The following is a 15,801-nucleotide window of genomic DNA, read 5'->3' on the forward strand; positions in this document are numbered from 1 at the left end:
GTTTTTTCATTTTTTTAATTATATCCATGGAATAATTCCTTCTTTTGTAGGTGTGGGGACATCTTGCTCGAGGTGAATGGGAAGAGTACATGGGGGATGACCCACACAGCGCTGGTGCGCCTCCTGAAGGAGCTTCGGGGCAGAATCACCCTGACCATCGTCTCCTGGCCGGGCAGCCTGATGTAGCAGCGCTCCAAGCCATCCAGCGCTGTTTCAGTAGCACCGACCAAGGAATGTGGAGGGCAGAGCTTTAGACTGGCTGACCACCCTAAGCTTGCTGTGTGGGAGGAAGCTTAGAATAGTGCCGTAGCTGTATGGATATCTCACTTGTGATGGACAGCTGAGACTTTGCCAGGAGTTTGGAGAAGGACAAACATGAGACTGGATTGTTACCAGAGATTAACTTGCCCCTCCAAGAACGCTGAACTGGGAGGATCCAGGACTGAGCCACTTCTTTAGAGGACGTGGTCATTCTCTGGCACAGCACCCAGTGAGTGGGGTGGGTGGATTGAGAGGAGACACAACACGTTGCCAATTCCAGTAGTTATATATTAGGGTATGCGTTAAGTTGGACTCACATTTCTTTACTGTAAATGTTGGGTGTCTAAAAAAGTACTGATCCAAGCACTTGTTATACGTTTCTTTTGTTTGTTTGTGGTATGGCCTTTAAATATAGGCTCCATTCTGTTTGTACTGACAGTGGTTGTCATCTTCATCCGTTGACCTGAGGACACGTTGCCAAGTAGTAGTCTGTGTTGAGGTTTTTTTGTTATTATTATTTCAGAAGCTATGGATAAATTATCAAACCACTGGCAATAAAATATATTGAAAAAAAATAAAGGATCAGTGTGTTCATAACATGTTAAAAAATAATATTTAATTAGGTGACATTGTGGAGGCCTTACTAATTTTCTTACTTTTAAGAAAAAAAACTGACTTGGTTTCTGTGTATCAGTGGATGGTCTAGGGCCCATCTACTGTGATTCTGTCTGTCACGCTTCGGCCTGTGTAGTATATCTGATGGTACATTTGGTTAAATGATCAATAAAGTCATTTGAAAAGCGAATGTCGTGTGAGAACACTCATACTTAAAAGCCTTACTTCAAATCAACAAACACAACACTAAAAGCTAATGCAACATACACATTTTGTAAAGAATATGTCCATAAACTGATCTTAAGTTTCTAATAAAAATCCAATTAAACTCACATTTTCTGATGAAACATACAGTAAGATGCCACAGGGCAGTTCTTCTCATTAAGTAGACTGAGAGACTGAAAGTCAGTCAGGTTTTAATTTCCTCTCTTGGTCAGCAGTTGCTCTCTCTGTCTTCTCTATTTCTTCTGGCCTTTTTGTGGTTAGGTCTACTCTGACTGTCTCTGTCCTCACCACTGTCCCTGCTACTCCTGCTGCCACTGCTGCTGCTGTTGAGGACATAGATGACAACCACACTATAAATCTGTCATCTTTCGTTCTTTTTTCATAAGGAGAGTGCGAGTGTGTGTCGCTGTGAGACCTGCATGAGGATTTTTGCCGTCCGTCGCTTTTGTCTCTATGCCTCCTCTCTCTTTGCTGTTCTTTTTCCAGACTGGATCTTTTAAAACTGTGGTGTTTGTGCCCTCGCTCTGTGGTGTCCCTGTGCCTCAGGCGCTCCTCTCCACTGAAAAATACCATACACACATGCAGTGTATTTTTTCCATTTGCTGTTGATGAAACTGGAGACTTTTTCTTTGGGAAATAACACAAAAGGAGAAAGAGCTCATAGCCCACAGAAAAGAGGCTGTTGGCCTTTTTCCCCTTCTCCACTGGGACAGAGATAAGTCAGAACTCAAGGGACCAAAACCTTAACCACAGTGCCTGCTGCTTGCCTGCCTGGGCTTCTGCAGCTTCCCCCCTGGCCAAGACTTTGAGTAACAAAGAGCCCAACACTAGTGTCACAGCATGCCCTTTACACTAAAGCCAAGCAGCCATGCTGCAGTATCCTCTAATCTAAAAAAAAAAAAAAAAAAAAAAAAAAGTCTATTATTCACCGTAGGACCTGCAGTCCTGTGAGACCACGGGACTGATCATTACTTCACACCTTCTCTCCCCTCATATGACCTCTGAAAACACGCATGCAAAAACATACTCATTCAAAGGGCATTGTGACAATGGAGAGAATATGCAGGTTTCACACACCTACAGCTTTGACCAGAGAGGAGGGACAGATCACTGATAGCACAATTTGTTTGGAATGAACTCTATGAGAAAGACTGTCGAATGCAAAATCAGAGTATCATTAAAAAAAAAAAAAAAAAAAAAAAACATTTCGGCTGTGTACAGGGAAAGCTCACTTTTATTTTTATTCAGTGCTAGGGCAAGTAGCACGGGGGAGTGTCATGAAAAACAGATCACACTGAAGAGGTGCCATGGCTTCAAAACATTCAGAAACCACTGGCATAGTGTCTCATTTCAGTAGCTGCCTTCTTTGAAGGATGTAGTTTATTACAGTGTGACCTTCAGAGGGCGTCTGTCGTAATCAGAGGCTGGTTGGCTGCAACACTGTCTCCTCCCGAAATGAGATTCACCATAACGTTATTACACGTTACCACTACTAGACTTCACTTCATTATGCTTTAGTTAATGAGTTACGTAAACGCTTCCACGAGTAGTACATCAGACAAAAAGCTCAATGACGGTGGCGTTGTCAGTCCCACTCTGCCTGCTTCTACACAATGGGGATTAGAGTTAACCATCTACAGTAGCCAGTGCAGCTGCTTTCCTCAAAACCATACTCTAGATAATGCTACATCATGTAAATTGAGAACATTTTCCTTTTCAAGAGCAACAGTAGTGTTGTTGTTGACCTTCTTTATCAAAAACAGTTTGAGCAGTTTATGGTCATTCCTATGCTGCCTGTCAAAATACAGTAATGCACAGCACACGCATCCATGAGGGAGGCGAAGGCGGATTGGATGGTCATAATAATTAGGAGGGGCTCCAGTTATAGAGGAGGGTCTTAAAGGCCCATACTGAATACAGATGGTACTATACATTGTTAGAATAAAGAGAAAACCTTACAGTCTGCCAAAGCAGAATCTGTAGCCTGTGTATAAATTTAAAACTGTTTCACGCTCCCTCACCTCAACACAAGACACCTTGGCACAGCTTGTAGATTTAGAATAATCAACATGACCTTTAGGAATCATCACACTGAAGGCACTTCTCCAGGCCAAAAGAGACGAATCATCTTGCTCAAAAAGGAAAAGCACAGATACTGCACTGGAGAAGCAAACAGCTCACACATGGCTGGAGTAATTATTACCATTCACTTGCTCAACACAGAAAACAGAGAGAGCCTTGAGGGGCAGAGTTGTTGCAAGTACAAAGCTAAATATATTCAATATTTGCAGACAGCTCCTCTGTTAGCAGCGGGGATTAGGACCCAAGGCCCACATTTATTCTTGCTCAGAGCCATTAGCTTTAACACAGAAACAACCACCTCACATAACACCAAGAACACAGTCAAACAGTTCCCAAGGAGACAGTGTTAGAAACAGTAAATTACAGTGTAGAAGCCTCAGGATATGTTTTCACATTTTATGATTTTATTCATTACTAGTTCCCAGGCCTGTCAGGGCGGGCAGTATCACAGACTTCATGAGATGCCTGAGCCTGCCGTGGTGTAATTTCATCCACTCCATCCCTGCAGTTATTTAACTGAGGAACCCAGATGATTCAGTGAGCTGCACTGCGGATATGAAACACAATTTATGATTGACATAATTAACGTGAAAGTAATATCTACAAAAACAAACAGAAGCTGCGAGTTGAGAGATAGAATGCAACATCTAATGAGTCCTGGAGCAGGAGACGTTGTTATTTCACCTACACTATGGTGGAAAATTTGATCGCCAAGAGAAACACAACTGTGCCAGTGTGACAGCAATAAGACAGCTTTCTGTAAAAGCCAGCGATTGTTCTCTCAAAAGTTATATAATAACCTTTTTTTAGACTAAAATATAACCGAAATAACTTAATACAACCTTATTTGGCTTTGCTGCCTCTCCCTCTATGTCTCTTCTGTTCTGTTTCTCTTTACAACTCTGTTCTGTGATAATCATGTTTGATATTTACAGATCAGAGCCAAATTACATGTAGATTCTACTAATGGTACCGTATTTGGAATCTATGACACATCCAGCAGTGTTATGTGTCAGCTGGAGTTAATTCCACTCAGAAATATTTCAGGCACTCTTCTTGTTTGTATTTCTCTCTAAATGTGCATCAGAAGCTAAATGTATGTAAAACACAGTGCTGTTAATTGAAAATTTGAATTGATCTTAATCTTTATTTTGGTGACAGACTACGTTCAGAGCACAGTCATGTGAAAGAGGCAGAGTTGTTAGTTACAAGCAGCATCAGAACCATGAATGAAATACTTCATATAAACAGTGAAATGCACAAGAAAATGTGTTTGTAGCAAAAAGTGATATTCAGCAAGGGTAAATGTAGAAAGCATGTAGTAGTAGAACGCAGACAATAATCAAATATTAAAAGCAAGGCTATTAATAAGTGTGTGAATTATTATATGTCTTTGGTATATATTTGGTGTTTTTGCTGTTTTGTCTGATGATGAACAATTCTATTATGAAAATGCAATGCACATAAAAGAGTTAAAAGTAATGTCAGGACTGTTTCTGCTGCCAAAGCAGAGAGGACGAGAAGAGAGAGGGAGAAAAAGTAGTTAATGCCTTTTATTTCCAATTATCATCACAGAGCCACCTTATGTTATTCTGAGCTGCACCGATGCAATAGGAGTGTAAAAGCATTGGCACTGTCAAGAATCTTGTCAGGATGAAAGAAACTAAAATGTATCTATAATTGTCATTATCTATTTATAGTGCTGAAAACCATCTCTTCCTTTGTCAGAGGCTCTGTTTTAAAACCAGAGTTGAATAACAAAATTATTGAACTGATCTATAAAAATATCTAATGCTTTTCTATTTGTCCCCTTATTATAAAGTCAGTACTTGCTGTGTGTCCATGTCAGGATCCTGCAGGAATAATGATTCAGTTTTTCCAGTGAGCCGATGGGTTTGATTTGATCCACTTAAGTTGTGCAGCACAGGTTACCATGACGATACACTCCAGTTAAAAGTGAGCCAGAAAACCTGAGTAAAGCTCAAAGTTAGCTGGCTAACCCACTCATCTGCTTCAAAGTTCAGGCCCCTAAAAAAAGCTAATTAATTACCAGCCTGCAAGTAACAAGTGAGTCATCATAAAATAATTCATAGCTATTCTAAATGCATAAAGGATTAAATTTGTGAGCTGATAAGGAAGTGCATTGCTGGTTCAATAGAAGTGGATTTGTTCCATATACTGTTGTGTTACAGTGTTTGTTTTCTTAGTAGTTAATTTAATTTGGCCAAATGGACCATTGAATCAGGTCATTGAGGGAGCCATGGTTGTGTTAAGCCACCAGTGCCAATCACTTTGCTCCAGACAGAGAATAATACTACTTAGAAGCTGTTATTTCTGTAGGAGGGTGCGTGTAAAATCGAACAAAATTGGGGGGCTAAGGTCAACAGAAGAAAAAAAGTGCAAACTGCAGCTGAGTGTGTGAGAAACAAACATGTTTTATAAAAGACAACCAGCGCGGTGTGCCCTTGGGAATAACACTTTAACCCACACAAAGCAAGTAAGTGGGCAAGTGTTGTTGGCTGTTAGTGGCAAGGAAAAGAAGACAAAGAGCAGAAAGAGGAATGTGGGGCAGCTATGCAAAGTCAAGACAGGCAATGATGCTGCATGTTTGATAAATAAAAACAGAAAGTAGCATTGAATGCAAGCAAGCGCAGTAGAAGTATCATTAAAATTGATGAGTTGCAGACCCCAGGACTGGCTCTGGAAAGAAATGAGTTTCATGCATGGAGTTGAGTCAGAAAGACAAAAAGTATGTCACATTAAGGGCTAAGTAAGTTGGGTAGTGGGAAAAATAAAAACAGATGTAGGTGGAACAATATACAGACCCTGAAGCCAGGATAAAAGTGGCATCAGGCACAAAAGCAGCTGAGGAAAATCAAGTAAAAGACAGGTTTTACTGTACCCTGTCTGCCCACGGTAGAAGGAAAGAGGCAATTTGGGATCTTGCTATGCCTCCTAAATCTAAATCAAAAACCTGGAAGGCAGACAGACAAATCACAAGGCTGCCATCAAAGTTGCACTGAGGAGTCTACGGACAAGACTTATGAAACTTTCCATTGTGTTCAGCTAAAGAAGAAAATCTCTGTTGTGCATTGATGCATTGGAATGAGGCTGTTATTGTTGACAGGTGCAAATTTGTTTTAAGGCTGTGAAATGTTATTGCCATGCTTTCGCTGTTCTGAATTAGCAATGCCCTAATTTGGTTTCAATGCACTGCATTACAGCTGCATTTTTTTCAATCATCAGCTCCTGCTCCATATTCAGAGTCAGCTATACCCTTTGTTAACACTGAAACCAGCCTTACAGCATTTTCTAATGAAGCTGTTAGTGAAGGTTTAAGCAGTGAGACAATTATCATTTAATTTCCTCATCATACGCGGACTCAATTGTCATCCGATGAACTTACTGGCTGATGCGTGCAATCTTTTCTCTCAATCTATGATCAAACCAGCTGAAGGCTATTTAAATTAGATTTATGTCTCTTTGAACGTATTAACCCAGGCCATGTGCAAGAAATAGACCAAGAAAAAACTGGATGTTGCGTGTTGCCATTGTCTTGTGCAAGTGTGTGCATATGTGCACATGAAGGCGGTGATGACAGAGTCTGAGGCGGTGCCAGTGAGAAAGATGAGAGCTACATTTATCATCCAGAGATGTGATTTGCAGTCAGTGTTGACCAAATGGCCTCAGCCTACACCCATCGGTGAAAGGGTAGAGGGTGTTGAAGGCAAGGGAAGAGACAGAAACAAACAGTATATCACTCACTCGATAAATGCATGGGTGAAAATGTGAGCATTAAGCTCATGCAATCTGTTAGTGGTGGTGGTAAATCCGAGGCACGCGGTCACAACCACAGCTGATAACCAGCAGCTGATGCCTCGAGAGCTGCCCTGCCACACTCCGCCTCGTGTGTGACTCAGCACAGGACATGTGGGCTACCAAGCACGGCTCCCGCATCAGCAGCCTAAATGCGCAATGTAACACTCACACTGATCTCACCAATGAACAATAAGGGTGGCTAGCAACAAAGCCATGGAAGGCTCCATCTGTTTCTCTCTCTTTCACACACACACTACCCACACACAGGCGCTGAAAATGAATCCCTCCGGTTCCAGTCTAAAAATAGCTTAGAGCACATTCATAAATCAATGTAACAGAAAACACATAGCCTGTACATATGAGCGTGTGTGTGACACGCGCAGTGTGATCATGTGACCAGAATGTAGGGCAAGCACGTCAACAGAGCCCAGAAGGTGTGAGCAGCACCCACTGGACTCTGGGCCACAGGAGTAGTCCTTTGTGACTGTGACACTGGAGCAAATCTTATGGCGTAAGAACCCAAATCTCCTGTGTATTCCCTGTGTGTCTGTCACGCACATGTGATTCACGTACCTCCTATCTGCAGTTAGCCTACAGCTTTCCAGCTGTCCCCATGTCCCACTTCCCTCATTTGACCCACAAGACTGTTCTGAGCTTTCCGTACAAAACCTGAATCCAGTCGTCTAATGCACACAAATGCTCCAGCAAAAGCTCACTGCTTTAAGTAGGAGAAGTGCTGAAAAGCAGAACAGCATATGAGGATATTTCAACAGAGCACAGTACAGCAGGAGATGCTTCACTTTGTCATTTTTGTTATTTTGCACTTACTGTCATGCAAGTTCATTAACAGTGAAACTCCAAAACTTGCTGACTCAGGATATCATTGTAATTAATAGCATTACAGCTTTTCCAACAACAGACTGATTTAGAAATTTCAAATTTCAGCTGTATTCATACATACTCACATATTTATAGATTTAAATATTCAGTCACTAACTCCAGATCTGAGGCCAGTGCTCAGTCAGGGGCAATGGCAGGAGTATCCCTGATACCTAACATGTACATATTTTAGTGAGGAATGCTCTGTGACAGCAAAATGTCTACGCTCAACCTTTCATACAGTATGAGCCTCAGGTCAGCTGACAAGTATATGAGACGGAGGGAAGATGTGCTTGTGTGTATTACAGTTGGCAGCTGCCTGTGTTGATAATAATTAAATAGACATCTGGCTACCGGTCAACACCGAGTGGGAAGAGAAAATGTAGGGCAGGATTTGGCTCGTGCATGCATGTGAGCATGAGCGTTTGAATACACATACGGCAGCGCTCTGGCTGTCAGACTGTAGGGTAGTAGGGCACTATGCGAAATTTGGAGTGGAAATCAGATTGGCTCTTATCATCCGTGAACCACAGGGAGGAAGAGCTCAAGCTCCATGCAGAGGAGCAAACACTCAATTATTTCCTGGCAGTAGCTGGCAAATACAGCGACTTACTCCCTCATGTGGACTGGACCCTGGCCCACTCATTGCTCCAGAACAAAAAAAATGCACTTAGTTTTGCATATGCTGGCAATAATTTCTCCTGGCCTTGCAGTAGTCTTGATTCCTGTCACAATAGTCTTACGCTCTTTTGCAATAGTGTGCATTTTCTCACAAATAGCTGGTTATATTATAGCTGTCAGCTGGAGATATGAGAGAGGAACCACTCATAGACTCAAAACACAATCCCAGCTGCAACTTTCCCCCTCTCTCTGCAACAATGGACACAAAGAACATACTCTGACTTTATAGTGCCACACAAAACTAACATGGGACTATATATCAAACTCATATTAAGTCAGTCTGAGAACAATACAATTAATCCAAGGCTACACAAAAGCCAAAAGATTTCTAATCATTTTTCCCCCATACACTCGTCTTCAGTACAGGCTCCTACAGTGAATACAATCACACACTACTATACTGCCATGCTGAAATACTACCCAGCACTGATGCACTGATCATCTCCTGTCTCACCTGGCAAACAGACGGCATTCCCCTCCTCCTCCTTGTTCTTTGCTCTGTTTTTGTCTTTCCTCTGAACTTTTCAAATCATTCAGCAAATGCTGACTTGCTGTACACACATGTATGTGCCTGTGTGTGTGTGTGGGATGGACACATATTGAAGGAGACTGGATATCTGGACCTGAACCAATGTTCTATATGTTGCCCAATCCTAAAGGCCACAGCTGCTCAGCAGACATTTGCAATTATCAGCTATAGAGGCACCCAAGAGAGGAAAGCGACATATGTGAATGAAGAGGGAGCACTATGTCTTGTGCTTCATTAACACAATCAACAAAATGGACATGGACTTGAAGAAACTATATTTTTATAACTTCAAGTCTCTGAGACTCACCTGTTGTATGAAGAGGGACAGCTCTCCCTGCCTCCACCGCTGCCTCTTTTACTGACTTTAGCCCGGCCATGCTCTGATCTGTCTCTGCGCTCATCATGCTTTTCCTGCAGCATGTGGCATTCCCAGGCCGTTGTGGCGTTAATCAGTCCAGCTCTGGAGGACATACTCCTTGGGATTGAGGATGACACACCTAAGAGGAAAAGCAGAGCCATGCCAGACAGCTAACTGGAGAGGGCCATAAACAGCAGAAGCTGGCAACTACATCAACTGCATCAGTCACTCAATTTATAAACTGAGCATTCACCAAGTGACTGTATTCAGCGCAGCACCTGACCCCTTTACAGTATGTCAATTTCTGTTGACGTTCTTCAAAAACAATACTTATGTATTATGATTAATGCGACTTCTGAGGGAAAGACTTCAATGGTAACAATGGTAACATTATTTCAGAGAGCATATTTAGGACAGACACACTTACTGGAAGTTCAAACAGAATATATAGGGCTGGTACTAAAAGTGTTTTCTAATGAATATAAAAGAAAATATACAAAAGGCTGTGCTGAAAACAATCAGAACAAACCTTCAAAAGGATGTAAATGTACATTGATCTGTCTAAAAGGCTTATAGGTTTCCAGGGCCAAAATCCATTGTCCTGATGTAAAGGTCTCAGTGTTCAAAGATAACTGAGAGCATGCCATGAGTAAACTCTGAGAATGGTTGAGTACACTGGAGGAATCCATTAACACAGTATAAGCAGAATGCCCTGAAGCAACACTCATCTTGAATATTGGTTGATAGGCTGTCTGTAAACTCATCACGGCATAGCAAGGAGGGGGTCATTATTATGAAACATTATGCATTCTGGACTTTTGCAAAAGTAGACATACCTGATGAACATGTGTACAGTGAAGATGAGGGGCCATCAAAATCTTTATACTGTCTTCTGAAAATTAAAACAAAAAGTGAGCACACTTTCAACATAAAACCTCTACATGACTCCACACTGTATGTTTCAGAGCTGTGGCCACATCTGAAGTCCACATTTTATAGTATTTTTAAACCTTCTCGTTAACTATCTATTCCTGGCAGGCATGTATTGCCAGTTATCATTCAGCTTGGTATAATACTTCAGGCAATTCATTCTAAAGCTGCACAAAAAGTACATTTACAGATGAATCAATGAATAAAAAAACATGTCTGCATCATGATCAAAGCACTTTTTCCAAATGCACAGCTGTGTTTTCCAAGTGTTTGAAGAGACTGGCTCTTTGTCAAGACGCAGCGTGTGCTCGCCAACCATTGAGGAACGGATGGAGGGCATATTACTGATACTATCTGGATCTTCTGCCCCATCCACGTGGCTCAGACCCACACCCGCTTTCAATTGAAAACTTCCTAGTGTGCTGAAGGTGCGTATGAAGCTCATCCAATGAAACTGCTCCCCACCAGGTGTGAGTTCAAACACACTGCAGCATAAATCCTGTAGTAAGTAGGTCCATCATTCCCCGTGCTACGTCAGCACTGGCCTGGCCAGTTTTCTCTCTCACAAATTTTTATATTGGTGTAACAGAGACATAGAGAGACTTGTTTGTGAATGGAGACAGAATGAGTGAATGGAAGAGCGAGTCTGACTGGGTGAGCATGTGGTGGCTGGCAGGGCCCTAACAGGGGGATAATAACTGTTCACCAAAGCACGCTGCACTACTCAGTGCTCACACCTTTTACTCTGTGGCCGCTGTGTTTCATCAGTGTAAACACTCATGATTCTTACTTTATTAAGAATGCAACACAAGTTCATTTACTGGTCAGCAATATATATTATGGTGTGACACATTTGTCAAAGGGAGGAGTATGGCCCTTTTGTGTCCAGCTTATACGTGTAGTATCGATATCAGAGAAAACAGTATGAGGAAAACAGCTTCAGTGTCTCTGCTATATATTCAGGGCAGGCAGCACGGTGTTGCAGTCCAGCTGCCTTGCAGGGCCACATGTTTTTGGCAGCATGACTGTTTACCACGTTCTCACATGAACTGAGAGCGACAGTTGGTGGCGATAATGTTGTGTTGAAGCATGGTACAGTATTTATGGTTTTTGGTTATTTTAAAACATTTCTTAATTGAATTTACATAAGAACTACTAATCCACAATATAAAACGTTACCACTATTTGTTTCTGCATGGACATGTTGGAGTTAGAATATGAGAAGCTTTGTATTCGCTTGCTTGTTGTTATTACCCAGATTATGCCACTTTTAAACAGTTGTATGATAACTGATCCAGTCCCCTCTTATGTGACAGTAGGAGCCCTTTGGGCCCTTGGCCCTCCACACAGCATGAGAAGCCAGGGCCCAAATCATGCCAGAAATACCTGCTGTTCCTAGTATCCCTAAGGGAAAGGCTGAGTACCAACAGTAAGGCAGGGACTATCTGTGTAGACACTACACACATGTGTGTTAGAGAAAAGTTATAAAGGAAATGATTCATAAAGCATACGGGAGATGGCTGGCAGAGTTCATAGGAACAGTAAGTCCCTGAAGGATGTGAGGATTTGGCAGATGGACTGAGATGTGAGAAAAAACATCTTCTAGGACAGAGCACAGAGTGAATTCAGGCACACGTAGACGCAGCAAATTAGGAGAAAGGGAAAGAGAGGGATTGAGAAAAGAGAAAAAAGATGAAGGGACAGGAAGCTCGAGAGACAGACAAACAGAGAGATGGAAGGAGACAGGCTGGATACAGACAACATCCAAGGGAAACAAGGTATGCCGCAAACAAAACTGGAGAAAAGCTGCATTTAGGGCCCTGTAAGAAAATGCAGGAGGGCCTAGGGTACAACGTGGCCCACTTGTGATCTAAGCAGTGTAAATTACAGCTGAAATGTGGGAGTTTGCAGACAGGTTGTGACATGGATCGGAAGAGGGGAGTGGGGGGTGCCTTGGATACTGATAAACAGGCACAAACAAGGTTGCTGTCTTGTTTTCTACCTTATTTGGCCATTGGTCCAGCTGCAACATCAGCAGCACAGTGATAAAACTGATCCAGCTCAGAATGAAATGTCAGAAAACCTAAATATGGGTTGTTCTTTGCTGTCAAATAAGAGACACTAGGTCTGCCTCAGAAATTAGGAAACTGCTTCCAACAGCAATTATTTAATTTTAAATTTTCAGCACTAATGCATTTCTTATTAATGATCTGTAGTCCAATCTTTGACTAATGTTTTTCTTTTCTTCTTCTCACATTTTTGCTGAATTGGTTTCTTACCTCTGGCTGCACCTGAGTCAAATCTCCTTGAATACAGATCAGTGTGCTGTTCACCTGACGCTACCTACATCCCACCTGCGTTTTTTTCCTGCTCCTATAACCACTACATACACACCTCCATTGTACCACACATACACAATGGCAAAACCAATGGACTCACCTGTCCAAAGTAGCAAGGGAGGAGAGAGGAGGGGGTCCTCGTCGCCAAAGGAAAGCTGCATGAAGGAAAAGGCAAGACCATGACTGAGTTAGTTTGACAGGTTAACACACGATTTTATATAAAAATTATGATTTCAAATAACGTGGCTGCACCCAGCTTGAAAATGTGAATCTGATGAAAGAGTTGAGATAACCACTTCACGCTCTTCAAAAAGAGATCATTAATCTAGATTCTAGATTAATGTCTGTCTTCCATCTTCAGTACACGTTTTGGGTGTTTGTACTGTGATGAAAATACAGAACAATAAATCAGTGTGCCTCATTTCAATGTTATGCTCTTGCAAAATATTTTTTTTCTTCCCTGGGTTTCTCCCCAATTGGGAATGTGCAGTTCTCAATGCAGTGTAGTCATTTTCACTGCCAACTCCTCTGTTCGCCTGGGGAGGGAGCAGACACATCAACAACACATAACATCATTTTATTATTATTAGCAATCTTTTTTTTCACTGGATTTCTGCCCTTGTTGAAGTTGCTTCACAATTTAAGGAACAAAAATTGGCAGAAACTAAATGTATTTTGGAGTGACAGCTATTAGAGCAAATCAAAGTTAACATGAGAAACAAAACAGACAAAAGCCACGACAGAGGATATGGCAAAAGTTACGTGAATCTTGTCCAACACAGAGCAGATACTTCAGTTGGATGGATATTGTAATATTAGGAAGGTGCATTGTGTCAGATCAATGTGTCAGCATTAATAAGTGGAACAAAGAACAGGAACACAAGCACAAAGTCAAAAAACATCACCCATTACCAACAACATAACCTCATAATTGATGGTGCTACTCCTTTTAAGGTAGAGAAATTAGATCAGCCTCAAAATGTCAGAGCAATTAAATGTGGCTAGTCCTACTTGCCTTTTCCTTCATTAATAAAACAGAACAAGTCAAACGCTTGGGTGCACAGTTAATGGCTCCACTTGTTATAATGCTCAAATTTTACGTGACCAAGCAACACAATCAGTCCTAAATCACACACTTAGGCTGCACTGAGTACACATTCACTCGTGTGCACATGCGCACACAACAGCCAAGACAAAAACACACATTCACATCTGGATACCATCCCCTTCTTTCTTCCAAAAAGACCCCTAACGTGAGAGTGGCTCAGACCAGTTTTCAACAACATAAAGAACGCAAAAAATTGTTGAAACAGGAGGAAGAATAATAAGAGCTGTTGGGAGTTCAAGCTTGAATATGAAAAAAGGGCACACGGCTCCCCTGCTTTGTCAGTGAAATGTAGAACATCTTCCTTCCCTTTCAAATACAAGTCCCACAGAGTTGAGAGGGTCTGAACTGCTCACTATGGAAGACTGACCCAGCATGGCCTTTGATACATCAGACACCTGGACACCCAAGGGAAGACACACATGTATACACACATAAACTTCCAACAGTCTGACAAAAAAAGGCCTGAGGTGTAGTGCTGAGAGCCGAGCTGAGACAATTCCTTTCAAGAAAATAAACCAAAAGACAACAGTGTGATTCATCAGGAACATGTGCTGCATGCAAGCAAACACCTGCCATAAGGATTCATCACAACGTTGCATGAGACAAGACCAAGAGTTTATGCAATCAATTATTATGTAGAAAATACTAGAAGTATGAATAGAACAGTAATTAAAACTGGAACATCTCCTTCCCACAGTAACTGAAATGCTGTGTGCACTGCACACAAAGCCACATGCATTCACAGTAAACACCAGCTTGTCCACACACATGCCATGAATGTTAGCGTGAGTGAGTAATTGCTTCTACCTGTGGTGATCTCGAATGAGTGTTTGATGAGGGCTGGAGTTCCATGGTTGGCAGCATATGAGAGAGCTAATGGCTGAGGGCTAATTGCTGCAGATTGTGCTTGCGTGGCTTTCTCTCTCATGGTAATGTTTCACAGAGCTGCACGCTGGAGGGTTTTAGATGGAGTTGATATTTCACATCGAACCACATGCTGCCGTTCTGCAGCACAGTATAGGTCTGACTTTTCTTTGCTTAGGTGAAAGCTACTGTCTGCCGCACTCTCAGATGCTATCTCCATGGACAGATGTGCACAACTCCTCTTGCCGTGATAGTGTCCTGTCATTGCCCTGCTGCCCTTAGAGAGCATAGCCATTAGCTGCTGGTCAATCCAAGCCTCCAAAGGAAACCTTTTGATGTACTCAATCAAAAAACAAATTGCAGCACATACATTTTGTTTTCTTGGAAATTAGTACAAAACCAGAAATTTAAATTAAATTGTTTTTTAAATTGTCTTCTAAATATTACTGACATCATGTTAGTATGGAAATTCCTTTGATTCAAATGATCCCTTCAGCGATAAAGCTATAGAGGTCAGTAGTTCTCATCAGTAACCCTGATGTGAGGGCAGGTGGTAATGGTATGGTCAATTCAGAAAGAACTGAACATCTGCTCAGCTTTGATCTTCAGTCTGCTAGTGCCAAATGAAAGGACATTCACATAGAAGCTGTGTTGCTCCACGGACTGTAGTGACCCACTAACCAGCTGTAGAAACCCGTAGCTGCAGCGCAGAGCAGCAGAGAGCCTCACCTTGGCTGTGCGCTGCACTGCACTGATAGATAACAGGAGAGCTACCCTGCAATGACACAGTTCTACTCCAAAATCTGTACCTATCAAACACAATGGCATCTAATGTGACCTGAATGGAAAACAAACAAAAAAAAATAAAGAAAGAGGAAAAAAAATAAACACAAGCCCTTCTCTCTCTCTGCCCTATTCCCTACAGTCAGTCTGTTCAGCACATTTCTCATGCCACAATATGCTGGCCTAGCTTCTTTTTTTTTTCCAGGGGCTATTTTTAGCATGTTACACATTTGCATCACAAAAAAGAAGGCTGGGCTTGTTACTTAAAGAAAGGGGAGTGGCCTGGATAAAAGCTACGCAAATACACTTCAAAGCTGGAGTTGACTGT

The 15,801-nt window shown here is 41.8% G+C and overlaps 1 protein-coding gene across 2 annotated transcripts in view; it reads left to right on the forward strand.

The window, feature by feature from the left end:
• lnx1 (ligand of numb-protein X 1) overlaps positions 1-1,550 on the forward strand; it is a 34,120-nt gene extending 32,570 nt beyond the window's left edge. Inside the window, exon 11 of one of the 2 annotated variants that reach the window (XM_041935020.1) lies at positions 51-1,550. In XM_041935020.1, coding sequence (XP_041790954.1) covers positions 51-186 — 136 coding nt within the window. In that variant the 3' untranslated portion in view covers positions 187-1,550. The remainder of the gene's footprint in view (positions 1-50) is intronic. The other variant, XM_041935022.1, reaches the window with a different exon arrangement.
• Positions 1,551-15,801: the final 14,251 nt, after the last annotated feature.

This window comes from Chelmon rostratus, chromosome 4 (assembly GCF_017976325.1).
Source record: "Chelmon rostratus isolate fCheRos1 chromosome 4, fCheRos1.pri, whole genome shotgun sequence".
Classification (NCBI taxonomy): domain Eukaryota; kingdom Metazoa; phylum Chordata; class Actinopteri; order Chaetodontiformes; family Chaetodontidae; genus Chelmon; species Chelmon rostratus.